Raw genomic sequence first — 23,819 nt, 5'->3', positions numbered from 1 at the left:
GTACCATAAGCTGCACTCAATGCTGCGTGTCTTTCTGAGTTTTAAAAATATAGAGTAAGCCTATCTAGCTTAGGAGCCCCCGTTTGCAGGTTACTAGCAATAAGGTTATATCCTATATTTATTATTTAGTATCATCTCAGATACACATGAGTTAATGTATAACAACGCAGTGTTAAAGGAGCTGACATTAAACTGATGTACAATAGCCAGCCAAAACAATATAGTGGAGTTTCTTATCACATATACTAAATGAGGCTGCGGTATATTGGAAGGCACCATTGTCTTGTTTAACTCCTAAACCGTATGTTAGTGATAGAATATCAGTCACATAAAATCAATAGTGCTTAATGTGGCATTCTGCTAAATATATGACCTTTTATGTAGCTAGTTAATATAGCAGTATAACCAATCTAGTGCTAGCACCAATGCTACTGGACATTTAGGGGTACTGGCGCCGTCCTAAACAATGTCATATATGTAGATAATGCATAAAGTTGCAGTGCAATATAAAGTTCCACTGTAAAAACATATATTTAAAACTAAGATATAAATGGTATAAATGGTTTCAGCTAGTGCAGAAAAATTAGGTCATAACACAGGTGAATTAAACAAGTTAGTATACTGATAAGGAGTAAAAAACTATGATGAACTTTTAAGCTAGAAAGTAAGGTCAGTACAATATGCATATCAAGACAGGGTAGGTGCCATAACAAAGTATATATCAAGATGTAAAGACTCACAGGTGCTTGTGGAACATTTCAAACACCCAAGCCCATATGCTCTTGGGTGTAGTAACTGTATAGGTACTTTTGAGAAAAACCCCCACTGTCCTGAAAACAAATTAAATATAGAATGTGTATGGAAGTGTAAAGAACATCAATATCAACATCAAACAAAATATTATGAACTGGCACTATACATCATAGATAAGCATGTAGCCAGTGTCTGTTCCTTTAAATAATTTTAGGCCACTTCATAGTGTTCCCAATAAGGGAGAAAGTCTCCAGAAGGTTGCCATTAGACCTGTACGTTCTTATCTGTACATCGACACACTGGGGGAGTAGTACTTAGCTACCACTCGATTCCAGCCCATATGAGATTTAAGCCGATCCTTCACTGTTTCCCTTCCTGCCTCATGTCACCGATTAGGCTACCAAGCAGGTACTTATTAGGCTGGGGAGAGCCAGTGTTAAAGCTGAAATCGCGGGAAATCCCGCTACAATCTGAGGGCACAGAAGAGTTTACGGATCCCCAAATTAGCCCCTCCGGTAGGCAGCCTGTGGTTAGGCCGAAATAATAAGCAGCAAGTTAACCTCCCGGATCAAAGGTGCTCCTCAGCCATCCAGTGGGGATCATATAAGTCAGCCATCGGGTTCTCTGTCTCAAACTCAGAACATGCGCTAGTGGACTGAGCGCAGGGAAAAAGCAGTGTAGCCCCAAATTATGCTTAAGCGGCACCAGATGAGTAGATGGCCCGCAATCTCCTTGGCTGGGAGCTATAAAGCAGATGCAGGGGCCAATGGCCTCCGGGCTATCCTCACCTCCATGCCGGGCCGTCACAATCTGTGAGCGAGGGGACTCTTCTAGTTGCCTACGATGCTTCTCTGCGGTGCCTGCGGCCCCTGCTATGCTGGATGTTGGCGTTATTAGCCGACCTAGGTAGGGAGGGTGAAGGAGCAGGGAGCGCTGTTGTTCCGCGGCCTGTAAGTGTCCCGCTGACTTAGACACAGCTTCCTCTATTTGGACCAGGTCAGCTAGGTATGTTTGTGGCAGACTGATGCCGGGTAGAATTGTAGCTGGATGTCGACTGGCGTGCTTGTCTTGCAGTGTCTCAGACGAGTGTAGAGTAGATGACGAGTCAGCCATGTGAGTGTCGTGTCTGAGTAGGTGAGCAGCGCCATCTTGGCTGCGGAGCTCCACAATGCTGGCTCTTAGACTACCAAAATGATTGTTAGCTTTAACAATCAGTTCCTCCAGGATAGAAATAAGGTGTGCAGAAGGTTCTCCCATCCTAAGAGCTTGATAGATAAAGTGTTAAAGTTCTTAAAATACCATAGATAACGATTTTAATACCCAGATCTCAGGAGCTCAGTAAAAACACGTCTTTCCTCTGTGACAGTTGGCTCCGCCCCCCCTCCTTTTCCTTTTACTGTTGTGATATTGTCTGTTTGAAAACAAATGAACGGTTCTCTCTTTAACAGAGGCCAAAACTAAAGAGCTCTGATAATTGCACGGAGTTCTAAAATATTTATTGGTAATCTCGCCTCTTGAGATTTCCAAACCCCTTGTGCTGTCAGAGATCCCCAAACAGCTCCCCAACCTGAAAGACTCGCATCTGTTGTGATCACAGTCCAGATTGGCTGAGCAAAAGAAGCCCCTTGAACTAAACAATGGTGATCTATCCACCACATCAGAGAGTGTCGTACATTGGGATTTAAGGATATTAATTGTGATTTCTTTGTATAATCCCTGCACCATTGGTTCAGCATATGAAGCTGTAGAGGTCTCATGTGAAAACGAGCAAAGGGGATCACGTCCGATGCTGCAGTCATGTGACCTAAAACTTTCATGCACATAGCCACTGAAGGGAATGACTGAGACTGAAGGTGCCGGCAGGCTGCAACCAATTTTAAAAGTCTCTTGTCTGTTAGAAACAGAGTCATGTACACTGAATCTATCTGGAAGTGTAAAAATGTGACCCTTGTCTGAGGAATCAAGAAACTTTTTGGTAAATTGATCCTCCAACCATGTTTCCGAAGAAACAACACTAGTTGATTTGTGTGAGATTCTGCAGAACGTAAAGACTGAGCTAGTACCAAGATATCGTCCAAATATGGAAACACTGCAATACCCTGTTCTCTGATTACAGAGAGTAGGGCACCTAGAACCTTTGAAAAGATTCTTGGAGCTGTTGCTAGGGCAAATGGAAGAGCAACAAATTGGTAATGCTTGTCTAGAAAAGAGAATCTCAGAAACTGCTAATGTTCTGGATGAATCGGAATATGAAGGTATGCATTCTGCAAGTCTATTGTGGACATATAATGTCCTCGCTGAACAATAGGCAGAATAGTCCTTATAGTCACCATCTTGAAAGTTGGTACTCTTACATAACGATTCAAAATTTTCAGATCCAGAACAGGTCTGAATAAATTTTCCTTCTTTGGGACAATGAATAGACTTGAATAAAACCCCAAACCTTGTTCCTGAAAAGGAACTGGCATGATTACCCCTGAAGACTCCAGGTCTGAAACACACTTCAGGAAAGCCTGAGCTTTTACTGCATTTGCTGGGATACGTGAGAGAAAAAATATTCTCACAGGAGGTCTTACTCTGAATCCTATTTGATTCCCTTGAGAGACAATGCTCTGAATTCAATGATTTTGGACAGAATTTATCCAAATATCTTTGAACAACCTTAATCTGACCCCTACCAGCTGAGCTGGAATGAGGGCCGCACCTTCATGCGGACTTAGGGGCTGACTTTGGTTTCTTAAATGGCTTGGATTTATTCCAATTTGAGGAAGGCTTCCAATTGGAAACAGATTCCTTTCGGGAAGGATTGAATTTGTGTTCCTTATTTTGACGAAAGGAACGAAAACGGTTAGAAGCCTTAGATTTACCCTTAGGTTTTTTATCCTGAGGCAGAAAAACTCCCTTTCCCCCAGTGACAGTTGAAATAATAGAAACCAACTGAGAACCAAATAAATTATTACCTTGGAAAGAAAGAGATAGTAATCTAGATTTAGATGTCATATCAGCATTCCAAGATTTAAGACACAAAGCTCTTCTAGCTAATATAACTAAAGGCATGGATCTAACATCAATTTTGATAATATAAAAAATGGCATCACAAATAAAATGATTAGCATATTGCAGTAAGCGAATAATGCTAGATATGTCAGAATCCAATTCTTGTTGAGCTAAATTTTCCAACCAGAAAGTTGATGCAGCCGCAACATCAGCCAAAGAAATTGCAGATCTCAGAAGATGACCTGAATATAAATAGGCCTTCCTTAGATAAGATTCAAGCTTCCTATCTAAAGGATCTTTAAAGGAAGTACTATCTTCCATAGGAATAGGGGTACGTTTAGCAAGAGTAGAAATAGCCCCATCAACTTTGGGGATTTTTTCCCAAAACTCTATAGAATTTGCTGGTAAAGGATACCATTTTTTAAACCTTGAAGAAGGAATAAAAGAAGTACCTGGCTTATTCCATTCCTTAGAAATAATATCAGAAATAGCCCCAGGAATAAGAAAAACCCCTGGAGAAACCACAGGAGGTTTAAAAACAGCATTTAAACGTTTATTAGACTGAACGTCAAGAGGACTGGTTACCTCAATATCCAAAGTAATTAACACTTCTTTTAATAAAGAACGCATATACTCTATTTTAAATAAATAAGTAGATTTGTCAGTATCAATGTCTGGGGAAGGATCAGATAGATCCTCATCAGAAGAAGATAAATTATTATGTTGTTGGTCATTTGAAATTTCATCAACTGAATGAAAACTTTTAAAAGACCTTTTACGTTTATTAGAAGGAGGAAATGCAGACAAAGCCTGTTGGATAGAATCAGAAACAAATTCTTTAAAATTCATAGGTATATCAAGTACATTAGAAGTTGAAGAAACTGCAACTGGCAATGTACTATTACTGATGGACATACTATCTGCATGTAAAAGTTTATCATGACAACTATTACAAATTACGTTCAGCAAAATAATTTCCACAATCTTACAACAAATGCACTTAGCTTGGTAGAACCAATGTCAGGCAGCAATGTTCCAGCAGAAACTTCTGAGGCAGGATCAGATTGAGACATCTTGCAAAATGTAAAAGAAAAAACAACATATAAAGTAAAATTATCAATTTCCTTATATGACAGTTTCAGGAATGGGAAAAAATGCAAATAGCATAGCCCTCTTATAGAGAAAAAGGCAAGAGGCAAACATCAATGGGGTATTAAAATAATGAAAAAGTTTGGCGCCAAGTATGATGCACAATGTAACTGAAAACTTTTTTGGTGCCAATAATAACTGGAAATGACACACTCATGTCACTAATGACGCAACCGTGTGTAAGGCTTTGGCGTCAACTATGACGCCGGAAATGACGAAGTTGCGTCATAGACATATTTTTCGAGCCAAAAAAATTCTCGCGCCAAGAATGACGCAATAAAGTTTAGCATTTGGCGCACCCGCGGGCCTAATACCGCCCGCAATTTGCAAGAAGTAGTCAATTGAAAAAAAGACTAAACCCCAGGTAAGAAAAAAAATTCTTAAAAAATGTTTATATTTCCCAAATATGAAACTGACAGTCTGCAGAAGGAAACACATGAACCTGACTCATTGCAAATATAAGTACAATACATATCTTTAGAACTTTATGCATAAAGTGCCAAACCATAGCTGAGGTGTCTTAAGTAATAAAAAAACATACTTACCAAAAGACACCCATCCACATATAGCAGATAGCCAAACCAGTACTGAAACAGTTATCAGTAGAGGTAATGGTAGATTGAGAGTATATCGTCGATCTGAAAAGGGAGGTAGGTAAAATTGGTTTCATTTTTAAGGGGTTAATACTTACCTTAGTGCGTTCTCTGTGCTCTCTAGAGCACATTTAGGTCAGTGTTGTAGCTACAGGTGAACTTTTTGACTGCACATGTCTAGTGTCTATGTGTGTGACTGTGTATGTGTTTGTATAAGTGTGGTTAAGTGTGTGTGAGTTTGCTTGTATGTGCATAGGTTTTAGAGATGGGTATCACATACAAATAAAGATAGTTTTATGACATTCATTTAATCAATTTTTGTTGATTATCCACCGTTGTCTTGCAATCTGTTAATAAAGTATGGATTTGTTCCAAGCCCACCATTGGACTCATTGTGCGAGTCCTATCACAGGGGTCTATCGGGGTAGGAGACGTTGAAATGCCTGTCAGAAATGTTATAGTGAAAAGAGTATGCAAAAAGTGGGGGAGTTATTTTAAATATTTTGCAAATTATGCATTTTGTTTGTGAGATTGCATAGGTTAGGTTGGAGATCTTATTACATTTAAACAATTCTGAACTCTGCTCAGTAACTTGGAAATTTAGAAGCATGGATGACGTTGCACACTAGATTTTTGCAATGAATTGTGGTGAACTTTATTTAAGACATACAGCAGAAAAGTTTTGGAGCTCCTGCCCCTTTGTCAAGCTCGACAAACAGGCAGGAGCCCCGGTGCATTGCTGCTGTATGTCTTAAATAAAGTTCTCCACGTTTTTTGCAACAATCTATTGTGAAACTTCATCCTTGGTTCTATATTCTGTGAGGGTTTAGGGAAAACCCTGCAAGTTATCACCCAGTATAATAAACACTGGACAGAGGATTTTTCGCCAGAGGCATAAATATCTTTTAATACAAAACTTTAGCTAGATCTATGTCTCCCAATGAGATGATGATGATAATAATAATAATAATAATAATAATAATAATAATAATAAATAACACTTTAAAAACTGTTAACAGGTTTTCCTGACATTTGAAGCAGTTGATATCCAGCCCTCCACAAACTGCATGTCAGACTATGTTAAAGTATATGATGGAGCCAGCAAAACCTCTCCAGTTCTCCTTGATAAAACCTGTGGTTCCGGAATGTTGCCCTCATTTATATCATCCAGTAATTCAATGCTTCTGGAATTTGTTAGTGATGGAGCCGCTACCGCAACTGGATTTAAAGCTTCATACACTGAAGGTATTTGTGTTTATTTGCACCTTTTTATCAGTATCGTTATCTTATCTTCCTTGATTTTTTTTTTATAATTAGCTTTATGCTTCTAAGTTGTGTAACTGCCTACCAGTACACAGTGAGATTTATATTTATCAGCCAGTCTGCAAAAGGTCCTTAAGGACCAGATGTACACAGATATGCCCTTATAGATGTAATGTTTTATTAGCGCTCTTTCATATACTGATATAATATTTTACCATGTGTATTTTTTATTTATTTTTCAGCTTAAGGTGCGCTATTTTACTGCTGAAAAAATATAACTATCTACATCCTCTTTGACATTAAAGGGACAGTATACACTCATCTTCATATAACTGCATGTAATAGACACTACTATAAAGAATAAGATGCACAGATACTGATATAAAAATCCAGTATAAAACTGTTTAAAAACTTACTTAGAAGCTGTCAGTTTGGCTCTGTTGAAAAGGTAGCTGGAAAGCCCACTGCAAGTGGCAAATAAGACACCCCCCCTCCCCCTTGTTTTACATATGAAAAGACCCTTTACACAAACAGGAGCAAGCTGCAGTAGGTATACATCAGTATTCACATAAAACTTTGGGGCTTGGTTAGGAGTCTGAAAATAAGAGCAATGTTATTTAAAAATAAGCAAAACTATACATTTATTTAAAAAAAAACCTTTATGGGCTATATAAATAGATCATCTACAAAACATGTATGCAAAGAAAAATGAGTGTATAATGTCCCTTTAATAAATATGTTTGTATATGTGCTTCCAAAGCTAGCACTACGAGGGACAAAAAAATACTTTTTTTTAACTTTCATGATTCAGATAGAACATATAATTTTAAACAACTTTTCAATTTAAATCTATTATCAAAGTGTCTTTCTTTTCTTGTTATCATTTGTTGAAAAGCATAAAGGTATGCTCAGGAGTGTGCACGTGTCTGCAGCACAATATTGCAGCAGTTTTGCAACAATGTTACACATTATCAAAGAAAACACTATTTCCTGTAATGTAGTGCTTCAGATATGTGCACGCTACCTATCTAGATATCTCTTCAACAAAGAATAACATGAGAATTACGCAAATTTCATAATATAAATAAATTGGAAACTTTTTAAAATGGTTTTGTCTATCTGAATCATAAAATAAACATTTGGGGTTTTATGTCCTTTTAATAATTATGGTTATTATTTGTATTATTATTATTATTATTATTATTATTGCTGTTATTATTGTTATATAAAATAGTGCTACACACAGCATGCGTAGAATATATGAACCCATGTGTACTATTTTTATTGTCTTTATTAACTTACAGTTTACTGTGGTGCCATAATTAATTCCGCACCTGGGGTTATAACATCACCGGGATACCCCAATCTATATCCACCTTCTGTTGACTGTTTCTGGATTATAACTGCTCCCCCACAGAAAACGGTAAATTATTTATTTTTTGTATAATACAACACAAAACAATCATTAATTATCTAGAGATCATTTGTATTTTGCTGTGTAGAATCAGGATCTATGAGCACTGACAATAGAAAGTCAACAGTGAGGCTGTCACATGATCATTACTCCTATGACAATCACTATAAAGCTGTGAGGTCAATAATTCCTTATCTAAATGAGTGAGACCCCTATGTTTCATAATAAATATTTATACAGTGAGGGGGGTTATAAGGGATTTAGAACTTTCAGTCTCCCCAAATAGGATCAGTGCTATGAGGTATTAGGTAAGATGACCACTACTACATGGTAATACTCCTCCATGGAATATATCTCTAGTGTTTACTGTTTCATGAGACAGGTGGCCACTGATCCTTATGGTAATCACCTGTATCCTAAGGGTTACAGAAGTGAACCCTCATTCTAAAGATTTCTGATTTTAAATGGTGGATCATTCCCCCTCTAAGTCAAACAATGAAGGTGTCATGTTAGGGACCCCTGTCCTTCAGGCTTTCTGGTGGATTGTTTTGCAGGTAATTATTATTATCATTTATTTGTATAGCGCCACCAAATTCCGTAATGCTGGGTACAGTGATAGGGGTATACAATGACAAGGATTTGACATAAGACAATAAATAAATCTAGTACAGGAGGAAGAGGGCCCTGCTCCGGAGAGCTCACAGTCTACAGGTTTAGGGTGCAGAGACATAAGGTTGGGGGTAGCTTGTCACATCGGTTGTAGTTGTAGCAGTGAGTCAGGCAATTCATGTATTAGTTTTGTTAAGATGAGAGATGGAGGAGAGATAGTAAGCCTCTCTGAATAGGTGGGTTTTCAAGGAACGTCTGAAGCTATACAAAGTAGGAGACAGTCTTATGGAGCAGGATAGAGAGTTCCAGAGGACAGGAGCAGCACATGTGAAGTCTTAGAGATGGGAGTGGGACTTAGAGATAACAGGAGTGGAGAGACGTAGGTCAGAGGTTGATCGAAAAGGACGGGATGGGGAATATTTCACGATGAGAGAGGAGAGGAGTTAGATTGTATTCTGGAGTTTATGAGGAGCCAGTGTAGAGACTGGCAGAAAGGAGCAGCTGATGTAGATCGGTGACTTAAGTGGATGAGTCTAGCAGAAGCATTCATAATAAATTGAAGGGAGGAGAGGCGGTGTTTTGAAAGGCCATTTAGAAGTTGATTGCAAAAATGACAAACGGCCAGATTACGAGTTTTTGTCGGTAAGGCTGTGCGGTGCTAACTAAAATAGTAGTAAAAATAACAAACAGATGCACCCTTTAGGGGTAGGACCAGACGAGGTGGGAGGAGGAGACACGTGTGGACAAACCCAAGACAGGAGAGGAGGGAGAGGGAGAGAGAACAGATGGCATCAAGGCCAATATATGATGACCAGAAATCGTATGAGATTCAATTAGAGGAAGTGAATGATTCACTTTTAGGCCCCCCTTTTCCACAAAAAATGGGTATAGTCAATCTCTCCTCTTTCCCTTTAATTTGTGAACATGTCAAAGTATTAGAAAAAGGTCTGAGCTTTTGTCCATCTAATAGTTTAGACTTATTTGAAGTTACCAAAGATCTTCATTTATTTGCAAGAAAACTGGCTTTGAAAAAAAATCATGATGCCAAAAGTTCAAATTGATTTGGCCTATAGTAAGGAAAGGGACACTTTGGATTGTTTGGAAACCTTATTGTTTGAACAGAGTGATGAAATTATTGATATACTTCCAAAAACAGATTTAAAGAAAAAATCTACCTACATGCCCTCTTTTTCCTCAATTCCTAATATTTCAGTTTTTGTACAGAATGTGTCTCAAGAACTGGCACAAATACAAAATATAGGGGTAGTGAACGATAACCTTACTAAGGTTGCTCTTCATGTTAAATGATGCTCGTAGAAATAATCTGATTACAAGTCAAGAATTTAATTTCTTATGTAATCACAAACCAAAAGTACCAGTGTTCTACTGGATACCAAAATTACACAAATCTATTAAAAAACCTTCCGGCCGCCCAATAATCTCTGGGATTGGGGGCCCCACTGAAGGTATCAGTAATTATGTTGACAAATTTTTGCAACCTTTTGTGAAGGATCTACGTACTACAGACACTACAGATTCTACAGACATGATTAAAAAACTGGACGGAATCAATGTTACGGTCTCTCTGGACGTTGAGTCCCTATATTCTTCTATTCCCCACTCTATTGGTCTCAAAACATGCAAACAATTTCTCAACACAAGAGGATTGGGTTACAGAAAACATACAGAATTTGTAATTCAATTACTTAAATTTGTTCTGGAGAACAATATATTTATTTTTGACGGTAAATGTTATAAGCAAAAGCAAGGAACAGCAATGTGGGCTACATGTGCCCCAACCTACGCATGCTTACATCTAGGTGGATGGGAAAATCAGATTGTTTTTGGTGAACATGCTGATACGGTTGGGGCACATGTGGCCCTTTGGATAAGATATGTGGATGATATCCTCCTGCTATGGGACGGCAGTGAGGCTGATCTACTTAAATTTATTTCCCTGTTAAATTCTAATAACAAAAATATTTTCTTGACATGTAATTATGATTATAATTCCTTTCACTTTTTGGATTTAAAAATAAGTAAAAAAGAAGGGGGAATTGTAACAGAAGTATTTTGAAAACCGACAGCAACCAATAACCTACTCTTAGGATCGAGTCACCATCCGGAAAATTTAAAAAGGGGTATACCTTATGGGCAATTTCTGCGTTTACACAGAATTTGCTCTTAAGATCATATTTTTAAAAAACAGGCGAAAGAAATGGTGACTTGTTTCATTGAGAGAGGTTATTCAAAGAGATGTGTAAAAAGAGCATTGTTTAGGGCATCACAGCAACAAAGAAAAGATTTGTTATATCAAAGTAAACAAACAAATACGGAAGAGACTAATATCAGATTTATTACTAAATATAATGCCCATTGGAGCAAGGTAAAATCTATTTTAAGTAAAAATTGGCACCTACTTACAAATGACCGCACACTGCACCAACATGTGGGAGATTATCCATTGATGACTGCAAGAAGACCTAACAAATTAAAAGATCTTCTTGTGAAGAGTGAGTTTAACAAAGTTCCTACATGTAATTGGTTAGAACTTTATGCTCTAGCTCACCTTGCAGTCATTGCGTCTGTTGTAAATTCATGCATAAAACAAAGACGTTTAGCACTAACACAGGGATAACATATAAAATCAATTCTTTCATTAATTGTTCCACCAAAGGAGTAATATATCTCCTCTTTTGCTCATGTAAATGTTTTTACGTGGGAAAAACTTTTAGAGAACTACGCTCTCGCATTACGGAACATAGAGATGATATAAAAGAGTGTAATATAGACAGCCCTGTAGCTAGACACTTTGCCCAGTTTCATAGTTAAAAAATAGATGACCTTCATTTTATTGGAATAGAATCTGTCAAATTGAGTGCACGTGGAGGTGACATTGATAAAGTTTTCTTGAAAAAAGAGACAAGATGGATGTATAAATTAAATACACTATCACTCATTCACGGACTGAATGAGAAACTGGAGTTTGCTTCCTTTTTGGGCTAAACTCTTTAACTCCCACCCCTATCTGTATATCTGCTGGCCAACATTTGGAATCTTTACTAATGGAGATTAAATAATACCATATACTTTGCATAATAGCTACTTGCATGACTTTAATCTCTTGCAGATTAATACATATGTGATGTACAGGTTTCTCCAACATTGGTGTGTCCGGTCCACGGCGTCATCCATTACTTGTGGGAATATTCTCTTCCCCAACAGGAAATGGCAAAGAGCACAGCAAAAGCTGTCCATATAGCGCCTCCTCAGGCTCCGCCCCCCAGTCATTCTCTTTGCCGCTCTGAACAAGTTGCATCTCCACGGAGATGGTGAAGAGTATGTGGTGTTTAGTTGTAGTTTTTTATTCTGCTATCAAGAGTTTGTTATTTTAAAATAGTGCCGGTTTGTACTATTTACTCTAAAACAGAAAGGGATGAAGAGTTCTGTTTAAAAGAGGAGTATCATTTTAGCAGCAGTAACTAAAATCAATTGCTGTTCCCACGCAGGACTGTTGAGCCCAGAGAACTTCAGTTGGGGGGAACAGTTTGCAGACTTTTCTGCTCAAAGTATTACTAGTCCATTTTCTAACAAGACTGTGTAATGCTAGAAGACTGTCATTTTCCCTCTTGGGGATCGGTAAGCCATTTTCTTATACTCTTAACAGAATGAAGGCTTATTATGGGCTATACACTGGTTGACACTCTTGTGGGCTAAATCGATTGCTTTTTTTAAGTTTTTTATGCAGTTTGAAGTGATTTTCTAAACTTTTAGTGTTTGGGAACGTTTTTAGGCACCAGGCAGTCGTTTAGACACCTTTCCAGTCAGGAAGGGCCTTTCACTATAGCAGGCAGAGCCTCATTTTCGCGCCATTACTGCGCAGTTTCTTTTGGATGCAGTGCATGCAGCTGCATGTGAGAGGGTCTGGTGATCATTGAAAACGTTCCTGGAAGGCTTCATTTGGTATCGTATAACCCCCAGGGACAGGTGAAGTCGCAGCAAACGCTGTGGCTGGGACTGTAGTGGGGTTAAAATTGCTGATTGATTAAACGGCTCCGGTTTCCTCATTTAAGGGGTTAAAAGCTTGAATTGGGGTGCAATACTTTTAAAGCATTAAGACACTGTGGTAAAAATTTGGTAAAGATTGGATATTTCCTTCATAGTTTTTCACATATTCAGTAAAAAAGTGTGCTCTGTTTAACATTTAAAGAGACAGTAACGGTTTTGTTTTAAAACTTTTTTTTTGCATTATTAGACTGTTTAAGCCTGTCTAACATGTCTGTACCTTCAGATAGAACATGTTCTGTATGTATGGAGGCCAAGGTGGTCCCCCCTTCAAATGTATGTGATAATTGTGCCATGGCGTCCAGACAAAGTAAGGACAGTACTGTCACATTTAATAAGGTTGCCCAAGATGATTCATCAAATGAAGGTAATGGGGATAGTTCTTCATCCTCTCCTTCTGTGTCAATACCAGTTATGCCCGCGCAGGCGACCCCTAGTACATCTAGCGCGCCAATGCTTGTTACTATGCAACAATTAACGGCAGTAATGGATAATTCCATAGCTAATATTTTATCCAAAATGCCAGCATTTCAAAGAAAGCGTGATTGCTCAGTTTTAAATACAGTGGAGCAAGAAGACGCTGACAAAAATTTATCTGTCATACCCTCACACCAGTCAGAAGTGGCAGTGAGGGAGGGTTTGTCGGAGGGAGAACTTTCTGATTCAGGAAGAATTTCTCAACAGGCAGAACCTGATGTTGTGACTTTTAAGTTTAAGTTAGAGCATCTCTGCGCATTACTTAAGGGGGTACTAACTACATTGGATGATTGTGACTCTTTGGTCATTCCAGAAAAATTGTGCAAGATGGACAAATTCCTAGAGGTCCCGGTGCACCCTGATGCCTTTCCGATACCTAAAAGGGTGGCGGACATAGTGAATAAGGAGTGGGAGAAGCCAGGCATACCTTTTGTCCCACCTCCTATATTTAACAAATTGTTCCCCATGGTCGACCCAAGGAAGGGCACATGGCAAACAGTCCCTAAGGTTGATGGGGCAGTCTCTACACTAGCCAAACACACGACAATTCCAAATGAGGACAATTGTGCTTTCAAAGATCCTATGGATAAAAAATTGGAGGGTTTGCTTAAAAAGATTTTTGTTCAGCAAGGTTACCTCCTCCAACCAATTTCGTGCATTATTTCTGTCACTACGGCGGCGTGTTTCTGGTTCGATGAACTAGAAAAGTCGCTCAATAAAGAGACTCCATATGAGGAAGTCATGGACAGAATTCACGCACTTAAGTTAGCTAATTCCTTTATTTTAGATGCCGCTTTGCAATATACGAGATTAGCGGCGAAAAATTCAGGGTTTGCAATTGTGGCGCGCAGCGCACTCTGGCTAAAGTCTTGGTCGGCGGATGTATCTTCCAAGACAAAATTGCTTAATATCCCTTTCAAAGGTAAGACCCTTTTTGGGCCAGAATTGAAAGAAATTATTTTAGACATCACTGGGGGGAAGGGCCATGCCCTCCCACAGGATAGGCCTTTCAAGGCTAAGAATAAGTCCAATTTTTGTTCCTTTCGTAATTTCAGGAATGGACCGGCTTCTAACTCTACAGCCTCTAGACAAGAGGGTAACGCTTCCCAGGCTAAACCAGCTTGGAAACCAATGCAAGGCTGGAACAAGGGTAAACAGGCCAAGAAGCCTGCTGCTGCTACCAAGACAGCGTGAAGGGGTAGCCCCCGATCTGGGACCGGATCTAGTAGGGGGCAGACTCTCTCTCTTTGCTCAGGCTTGGGTAAGAGATGTTCCGGATCCCTGGGCACTAGAAATAGTACCTCAGGGTTATCTTCTAGAGTTCAAGGAACTTCCTCCAAGGGGAAGGTTCCACATGTCTCGCTTATCTTCAGACCAAATAAAGAGACAGGCATTCTTACATTGTGTAGAAGATCTGTTAAAGATGGAAGTGATACACCCAGTTCCAACAGTGGAACAAGGTCAGGGGTTTTACTCAAACCTGTTTGTAGTTCCCAAAAAAGAGGGAACTTTCAGACCAATTCTGGATTTAAAAATTCTAAACAAGTTTCTCAGAGTTCCATCGTTCAAAATGGAAACCATTCGAACAATTTTACCTACAATCTAGGAGGGTCAATATATGACTACCGTGGATTTGAAGGATGCGTACCTACATATTCCTATCCACAAAGATCATCATCAGTTCCTAAGGTTCGCCTTTCTGGACAAACATTACCAGTTTGTGGCTCTTCCATTCGGTTTAGCCACTGCTCCCAGAATTTTCACAAGGTGCTAGGGTCCCTTCTGGCGGTTCTAAGACCGAGGGGCATTGCAGTGGCACCTTATTTAGATGACATTCTAATTCAAGCATCGTCTCTTTCCAAGGCAAAGGCTCATACAGACATTGTTCTAGCCTTTCTCAGATCTCACGGGTGGAAGGTGAACGTAGAAAAGAGTTCCCTGTCTCCATCAACAAGAGTTCCCTTTTTGGGAACAATAATAGATTCTTTAGAAATGAAGATTTTGCTGACAGAAGTCAGAAAGCCAAAGCTTCTAAACGCTTGTCAAGTTCTTCACTCTATTCTGCAGCCTTCCATAGCTCAGTGCATGGAAGTAGTAGGATTGATGGTTGCAGCAATGGACATAGTTCCTTTTGCTCGAATTCATCTAAGACCATTAAAACTGTGCATGCTCAATCAGTGGAATGGGGACTATGCAGACTTGTCTCCTCAGATTCAAGTAGACTCACTCCGTTGGTGGTTGACTCAGGATCACCTGTCTCAGGGAATGAGTTTCCGCAGACCTGAGTGGGTCATTGTCACGACCAACGCCAGTCTATTAGGCTGGGGCGCGGTCTGGGATTCCCTGAAGGCTCAGGGTGTATGGTCTCGGGAAGAGTCTCTTCTCCCGATAAACATCCTGGAACTGAGAGTGATATTCAATGCTCTCCGAGCTTGGCCTCAACTAGCAAAGGCCAGATTCATAAGATTCCAGTCAGACAACATGACCACTGTAGCTTACATAAACCATCAGGGAGGAACAAAGAGTTCCTTGGCGATGAGAGAGGTATCCAAGATCATCAAATGGGCGGAGGATCACTTCTGCCATCTATCTGCAATTCACATCCCAGGAGTAGACAACTGGGAGGCGGATTATCTGAGTCGTCAGACTTCCATCCAGGGGAGTGGGAACTCCACCCGGAGGTCTTTGCCCAGTTAACTCAACTATGGGGCATTCCAGACATGTATCTGATGGCGTCTCGTCAGAACTTCAAGGTTCCTCGCTACGGGTCCAGATCCAGGGATCCCAAGTCGACACTAGTGGATGCATTGGTGGCGCCTTGTTTGTTCAACCTAGCTTATGTGTTTCCACCGTTTCCTCTCCTTCCCAGGCTTGTAGCCAGGATCAAACAGGAGAAGGCCTCGGTGATTCTGATAGCTCCTGCGTGGCCATGCAGGACTTGGTATGCAGACCTGGTGAATATGTCATCGGCTCCACCATGGAAGCTACCTTTGAGACAGGATCTTCTAGTACAAGGTCCATTCGAACATCCAAATCTAGTTTCTCTGCAGCTGACTGCTTGGAAATTGAACGCTTGATTTTATCCAAGCGTGGGTTTTCAAATTAAGTGATAGATACTCAGGTCCAAGCCAGAAAACCTGTGACTAGGAAGATTTACCATAAAATATCGAAAAATATATCTGTTGATGTGAATCCAAGGGATTCTCCTGGAGTAAGATTAAAATTCCTAAGATTCTTTCCTTTCTCCAAGAGGGTTTGGATAAAGGGTTGTCAGCGAGTTCTCTAAAAGGACAGATTTCTGCCTTATCTGTTTTGTTACACAAACGCCTGGCAGCTGTGCCAGATGCACAAGCTTTTATACAGGCTTTGGTCAGAATCAAGCCTGTTTACAGACCCACGACTCCTCCTTGGAGTCTAAATTTAGTTATTTCAGTTCTTCAAGGGGTTCCGTTTGAACCTTTACATTCCATAGATATCAAGTTACTATCTTGGAAAGTTCTGTTTTTGGTTGCTATTTCTTCTGCTAGAAGAGTTTCTGAATTATCTGCTTTGCAGTGTGATCCACCCTATCTGGTGTTCCATTCAGATAAGGTCGTTTTGCGTACCAAGCCTGGTTTTCTTCCAAAAGTTGTTTCCAACAAGAATATTAACCAGGAAATAGTTGTTCCTTCTCTATGTCCGAAACCAGTTTCAAAGAAGGAACGTTTGTTACACAATTTAGATGTAGTCCGTGCTTTAAAGTTTTATTTAGAAGCAACAAAGGAGTTTAGACAAACCTCATCTTTGTTTGTCGTTTACTCTGGTAAGAGGAGAGGACAAAAAGCTACTGCTACCTCTCTTTCTTTCTGGCTGAAAAGCATTATCCGATTGGCTTATGAGACTGGCGGACGGCAGCCTCCTGAAAGAATCACAGCTCACTCTACTAGGGCTGTGGCTTCCACATGGGCCTTCAAGAACGAGGCTTCTGTTGATCAGATATGTAAGGCAGCGACTTGGTCTTTCTTGCACACTTTTGCAAAATTCTACAAATTTGATACTTATGCTTCTTCTGAGGCTATTTTTGGGAGAAATGTTTTGCAGGCCGTGGTGCCTTCTGTTTAGGTAACCTGATTTGCTCCCTCCCTTCATCCGTGTCCTAAAGCTTTGGTATTGGTTCCCACAAGTAATGGATGATGCCGTGGACCGGACACACCAATGTTGGAGAAAACAGAATTTATGCTTACCTGATAAATTTCTCCAATGGTGTGTCCGGTCCACAGCCCGCCCTGGTTTTTTAATCAGGTTTGAAAAATTTCTTTCTCTATACACTACAGTCACCATGGCACCCTATAGTTTCTCCTTTTTTTCTCCTAACCATCGGATGACTGGGGGGTGGAGCCTGAGGAGGGGCTATATGGACAACTTTTGCTGTGCTCTTTGCCATTTCCTGTTGGGGAAGAGAATATTCCCACAAGTAATGGATGACGCCGTGGACCGGACACACCGTTGGAGAAAGTAATTTATCAGGTAAGCATAAATTCTGTTTTTTAGCTGAAATTTTCGCATTAATGCATAAATAAAATAATTGGATTATATTGATCTATTATATAAAACTATATAGTAAATTGCTACTTTAATTGTAGATGGATGATTGTATTTTTGCGAATGTGTGTATGAATGTTGTCTTAACTGCATTTATTCAGGTTATACTTGTTCAGAATTGCTTCCTTACGGCTAGATTTGGAGTTTTGTCGGTAACGACCCGAAAAACTAACGCCGGCTTTTTTCTGGCCGCACCATAAAAATAACTCTGGTATTGAGAGTCCACATAAAGGCTGCGTTAGGCTCCAAAAAAGGAGCGTAGAGCATTTTTAACGCAGCTTCAACTCTCTATACCAGAGTTGCTTACGCAAGCGGCCAGCCTCAAAAATGTGCTCGTGCACGATTCTCCCATAGGAAACAATGTGGCTGTTTGAGCTGAAAAAAAACCTAACACCTGCAGAAAAGCCGTGTTCAGCTCCTAACGCAGCCCCATTGTTTGCTATGCGGAAACACTTCCTACGTCTGCACCTAACACCCTAACATGTACCCCGAGTCTAAACACCCCTAACCTTACACTTATTAACCCCTAATCTGCCGCCCCCGCTATCGCTGACCCCTGCATATTATTATTAACCCCTAATCTGCCGCTCCGTAAACCGCCGCTACTTACATTATCCCTATGTACCCCTAATCTGCTGCCCTAACATCACCGACCCCTATATTATATTTATTAACCCCTAATCTGCCCCCCACAACGTCGCCTCCACCTGCCTACACTTATTAACCCCTAATCTGCCGACCGGACCTGAGCGCTACTATAATAAAGGTATTAACCCCTAATCCGCCTCACTAACCCTATAATAAATAGTATTAACCCCTAATCTGCCCTCCCTAACATCGCTGACACCTAACTTCAATTATTAACCCATAATCTGCCGACTGGAGCTCACCGCTATTCTAATAAATGTATTAACCCCTAAGTTAGTCTAACCCTAACACTAACACCCCCCTAAGTTAAATATTATTTACATCTAACGAAATTAATTATCTCTTATTAAATAAATTATTCCTATTTAAAGCTAAATACTTACCTGTAAAATAAATCCTAATATAGCTACAATATAAATTATAATTATATTATAGCTGTTTTAGGATTAATATTTATTTTACAGGCAACTTTGTAATTATTTTAACCAGGTACAAAAGCTATTAAATAGTTAAGAACTATTTAATAGCTACCTAGTTAAAATAATTACAAAATTACCTGTAAAATAAATCCTAACCTAAGTTACAATTAAACCTAACACTATACTATCATTAAATTAATTAAATAAAATACCTACAATTAAACCTAACACTACACTATCAATAAATAAATTAAATACAATTCTTACAAATAACTACAATGAAATAAACTAACTAAAGTACAAAAAATAAAAAAGAACTAAGTTACAAAAAATAAAAAAATATTTACAAACATAAGAAAAATATTACAACAATTTTAAACTAATTACACCTACTCTAAGCCCCCTAATAAAATAACAAAGACCCCCAAAATAAAAAATGCCCTACCCTATTCTAAATTACTACAGTTCAAAGCTCTTTTACCTTACCAGCCCTGAACAGGGCCCTTTGCGGGGCATGCCCCAAAGAATTCAGCTCTTTTGCCTGTAAAAAAATAAACATACAATACCCCCCCCCAACATTACAACCCACCACCCACATACCCCTAATCTAACCCAAACCCCCCTTAAATAAACCTAACACTAAGCCCCTGAAGATCTTCCTACCTTATCTTCACCATACCAGGTTCACCGATCCGTCCTGAAGAGCTCCTCCGATGTCCTGATCCAAGCCCAAGCGGGGGGCTGAAGAGGTCCATGATCCGGATGAAGTCTTCTATCAACGGCATCTTCAATCTTCTTTCTTCCGGATCCATCTTGCAGACCTCCGACGCGGAACATCCTCTTCTCCCGACGCCTACTAGCCGAATGACAGTTCCTTTAAGGGACGTCATCCAAGATGGCGTCCCTCGAATTCCAATTGGCTGATAGGATTCTATCAGCCAATCGGAATTAAGGTAGGAATATTCTGATTGGCTGATGGAATCAGCCAATCAGAATCAAGTTCAATCCGATTGGCTGATCCAATCAGCCAATCAGATTGAGCTCGCATTCTATTGGCTGTTCCGATCAGCCAATAGAATGCGAGCTCAATCTGATTGGCTACAATATAAATTATAATTATACAATATAAATTATAATTATATTATAGCTGTTTTAGGATTAATATTTATTTTACAGGCAACTTTGTAATTATTTTAACCAGGTACAAAAGCTATTAAATAGTTAAGAACTATTTAATAGCTACCTAGTTAAAATAATTACAAAATTACCTGTAAAATAAATCCTAACCTAAGTTACAATTAAACCTAACACTATACTATCATTAAATTAATTAAATACAATACCTACAATTAAACCTAACACTACACTATCAATAAATAAATTAAATACAATTCTTACAAATAACTACAATGAAATAAACTAACTAAAGTACAAAAAATAAAAAAGAACTAAGTTACAAAAAATAAAAAAATATTTACAAACATAAGAAAAATATTACAACAATTTTAAACTAATTACACCTACTCTAAGCCCCCTAATAAAATAACAAAGACCCCCAAAATAAAAAATGCCCTACCCTATTCTAAATTACTACAGTTCAAAGCTCTTTTACCTTACCAGCCCTGAACAGGGCCCTTTGCGGGGCATGCCCCAAAGAATTCAGCTCTTTTGCCTGTAAAAAAATAAACATACAATACCCCCCCCCAACATTACAACCCACCACCCACATACCCCTAATCTAACCCAAACCCCCCTTAAATAAACCTAACACTAAGCCCCTGAAGATCTTCCTACCTTATCTTCACCATACCAGGTTCACTGATCCGTCCTGAAGAGCTCCTCCGATGTCCTGATCCAAGCCCAAGCGGGGGGCTGAAGAGGTCCATGATCCGGATGAAGTCTTCTATCAACGGCATCTTCAATCTTCTTTCTTCCGGATCCATCTTGCAGACCTCCGACGCGGAACATCCTCTTCTCCCGACGCCTACTAGCCGAATGACAGTTCCTTTAAGGGACGTCATCCAAGATGGCGTCCCTCGAATTCCAATTGGCTGATAGGATTCTATCAGCCAATCGGAATTAAGGTAGGAATATTCTGATTGGCTGATGGAATCAGCCAATCAGAATCAAGTTCAATCCGATTGGCTGATCCAATCAGCCAATCAGATTGAGCTCGCATTCTATTGGCTGTTCCGATCAGCCAATAGAATGCGAGCTCAATCTGATTGGCTGATTGGATCAGCCAATCGGATTGAACTTGATTCTGATTGGCTGATTCCATCAGCCAATCAGAATATTCCTACCTTAATTCCGATTGGCTGATAGAATCCTATCAGCCAATCGGAATTCGAGGGACGCCATCTTGGATGACGTCCCTTAAAGGAACCGTCATTCGGCTAGTAGGCGTCGGGAGAAGAGGATGTTCCGCGTCGGAGGTCTGCAAGATGGATCCGGAAGAAAGAAGATTGAAGATGCCGTTGATAGAAGACTTCATCCGGATCATGGACCTCTTCAGCTCCCGCTTCGATGAAGACTTCATCCGGATCATGGACCTCTTCAGCTCCCGCTTGGATGTAGACTTCAGCCGGATCATGGACCTCTTCAGCCCCCCGCTTGGGCTTGGATCAGGACATCGGAGGAGCTCTTCAGGACGGATCGGTGAACCTGGTATGGTGAAGATAAGGTAGGAAGATCTTCAGGGGCTTAGTGTTAGGTTTATTTAAGGGGGGGTTTGGGTTAGATTAGGGGTATGTGGGTGGTGGGTTGTAATGTTGGGGGGGGTATTGTATGTTTATTTTTTTACAGGCAAAAGAGCTGAATTCTTTGGGGCATGCCCCGCAAAGGGCCCTGTTCAGGGCTGGTAAGGTAAAAGAGCTTTGAACTGTAGTAATTTAGAATAGGGTAGGGCATTTTTTATTTTGGTGGTCTTTGTTATTTTATTAGGGGGCTTAGAGTAGGTGTAATTAGTTTAAAATTGTTGTAATATTTTTCTTCTGTTTGTAAATATTTTTTTATTTTTTGTAACTTAGTTCTTTTTTATTTTTTGTACTTTAGTTAGTTTATTTCATTGTAGTTATTTGTAGGAATTGTATTTAATTAATTTATTGATAGTGTAGTGTTAGGTTAATTGTAGGTAATTGTAGGTAGTTTATTTAATTAATTTATTGATAGTGTAGTGTTAGGTTTAATTGTAACTTAGGTTAGGATTTATTTTACAGGTAATTTTGTAATTATTTTAACTATTTTAGCTATTAAATAGTTCTTAACTATTTAATAGCTATTGTACCTGGTTAAAATAAATACAAAGTTACCTGTAAAATAAATATTAATCCTAAAATAGCTATAATATAATTATAATTTATATTGTAGCTATATTAGGATTTATTTTACAGGTAAGTATTTAGCTTTAAATAGGAATAATTTATTTAATAAGAGTTAATTAATTTCGTTAGATTTAAATTATATTTAACTTAGGGGGGTGTTAGTGTTAGGGTTAGACTTAGCTTTAGGGGTTAATACATTTATTAGAATAGCGGTGAGCTCCAGTCGGCAGATTAGGGGTTAATGTTTGAAGTTAGGTGTCGGCGATGTTAGGGAGGGCAGATTAGGGGGTAATACTATTTATTATAGGGTTAGTGAGGTGGATTAGGGGTTAATAACTTTATAATAATAGCGGTGCGGTCCGGTCGGCAGATTAGGGGTTAATAAGTGTAGGCAGGTGAAGGCGACGTTGAGGGGGGCAGATTAGGGGTTAATAAATATAGGAGTCGGCGGTGTTAGGGGCAGCAGATTAGGGGTACATAAGGATAACGTAGGTGGCGGCGCTTTGCGGTCGGCAGATTAGGGGTTAATTATTGTAGGTAGCTGGCTGCGACATTGTGGGGGCAGGTTAGGGGTTAATAAATATAATATAGGGGTCGTCGGTGTTAGGGGCAGTAGATTAGGGGTACATAAGTATAACGTAGGTGGCGGTCGGCGGATTAGGGGTTAAAAAAAATTAATCGAGTGGCGGCGATGTGGGGGGACCTCGGTTTAGGGGTACATAGGTAGTTTATGGGTGTTAGTGTACTTTAGAGCACAGTAGTTAAGAGCTTTATAAACCGGCGTTAGCCCAGAAAGCTCTTAACTACTGACTTTTTTCCTGCGGCTGGAGTTTTGTCGTTAGATGTCTAACGCTCACTTCAGACACGACTCTAAATACCGGAGTTAGAAAAATCCCATTGAAAAGATAGGATACGCAATTTACGTAAGGGGATCTGCGGTATGGAAAAGTCGCTAACGCTGGTTTTCACGGCTAACGCCAAACTCCAAATCTAGGCCTTAGGTTGGATACAATGCCTGCATATTTATGCCAAAAGTCTGTATTTGAAACATTGTAACATTATGACACGTTTTCACTTGTGATTGACAAGCAAATCAACAAATCAATGCATGACCGGCTAATGCCGTTGTCCAATAAAATGGCACCTCAACCTAGGTGACGTCAGCACCCGGAAGAAGCTCCACGCTGCACTGAGTGAAGGAGTGAAACGAGCGGTCAGACTCATTGGTGCTTTGCAGCTTGTTCCAACACCGGATCCCCGCTAGTCCAGATCTGCCCCGGAAGACCTCATGGGATTGAAGCAGTGAAGATTAGAGGGCCATTTTGCGTGATTAATACAGGTACTACAAGTAACTGTCTGTTACATTACAAGATTGCTCCACGGCTGACATACCTGTGAACACGTTCTATTGCACGGCTCCTCCTCTGGTATCCTTGCATGTGGTTTGTCATTATCCTGGGTCTAGGGTTACGGTCTGGCTAGTTTGGCTCAGAGGCACTTTGGGAAACATATGATAATGCTTGACTAC

The 23,819-nt window shown here is 39.6% G+C and overlaps 1 protein-coding gene across 1 annotated transcript in view; it reads left to right on the top strand.

Annotated features, from left to right (window-relative positions):
- The window catches only part of LOC128656859 (embryonic protein UVS.2-like), a 161,042-nt gene that overhangs the window by 121,087 nt on the left and 16,136 nt on the right, over positions 1-23,819 (top strand). Inside the window, exons 10-11 of the mRNA XM_053711025.1 lie at positions 6,512-6,737; positions 8,060-8,178. Of these exons, the coding sequence (XP_053567000.1) occupies positions 6,512-6,737; positions 8,060-8,178 (345 nt within the window). The remainder of the gene's footprint in view (positions 1-6,511; positions 6,738-8,059; positions 8,179-23,819) is intronic.

Source organism: Bombina bombina, chromosome 4 (genome assembly GCF_027579735.1).
Source record: "Bombina bombina isolate aBomBom1 chromosome 4, aBomBom1.pri, whole genome shotgun sequence".
Classification (NCBI taxonomy): domain Eukaryota; kingdom Metazoa; phylum Chordata; class Amphibia; order Anura; family Bombinatoridae; genus Bombina; species Bombina bombina.
Note: the sequence above shows the minus strand (reverse complement) of the source record. Positions and strands in the feature narration are given on the sequence as shown.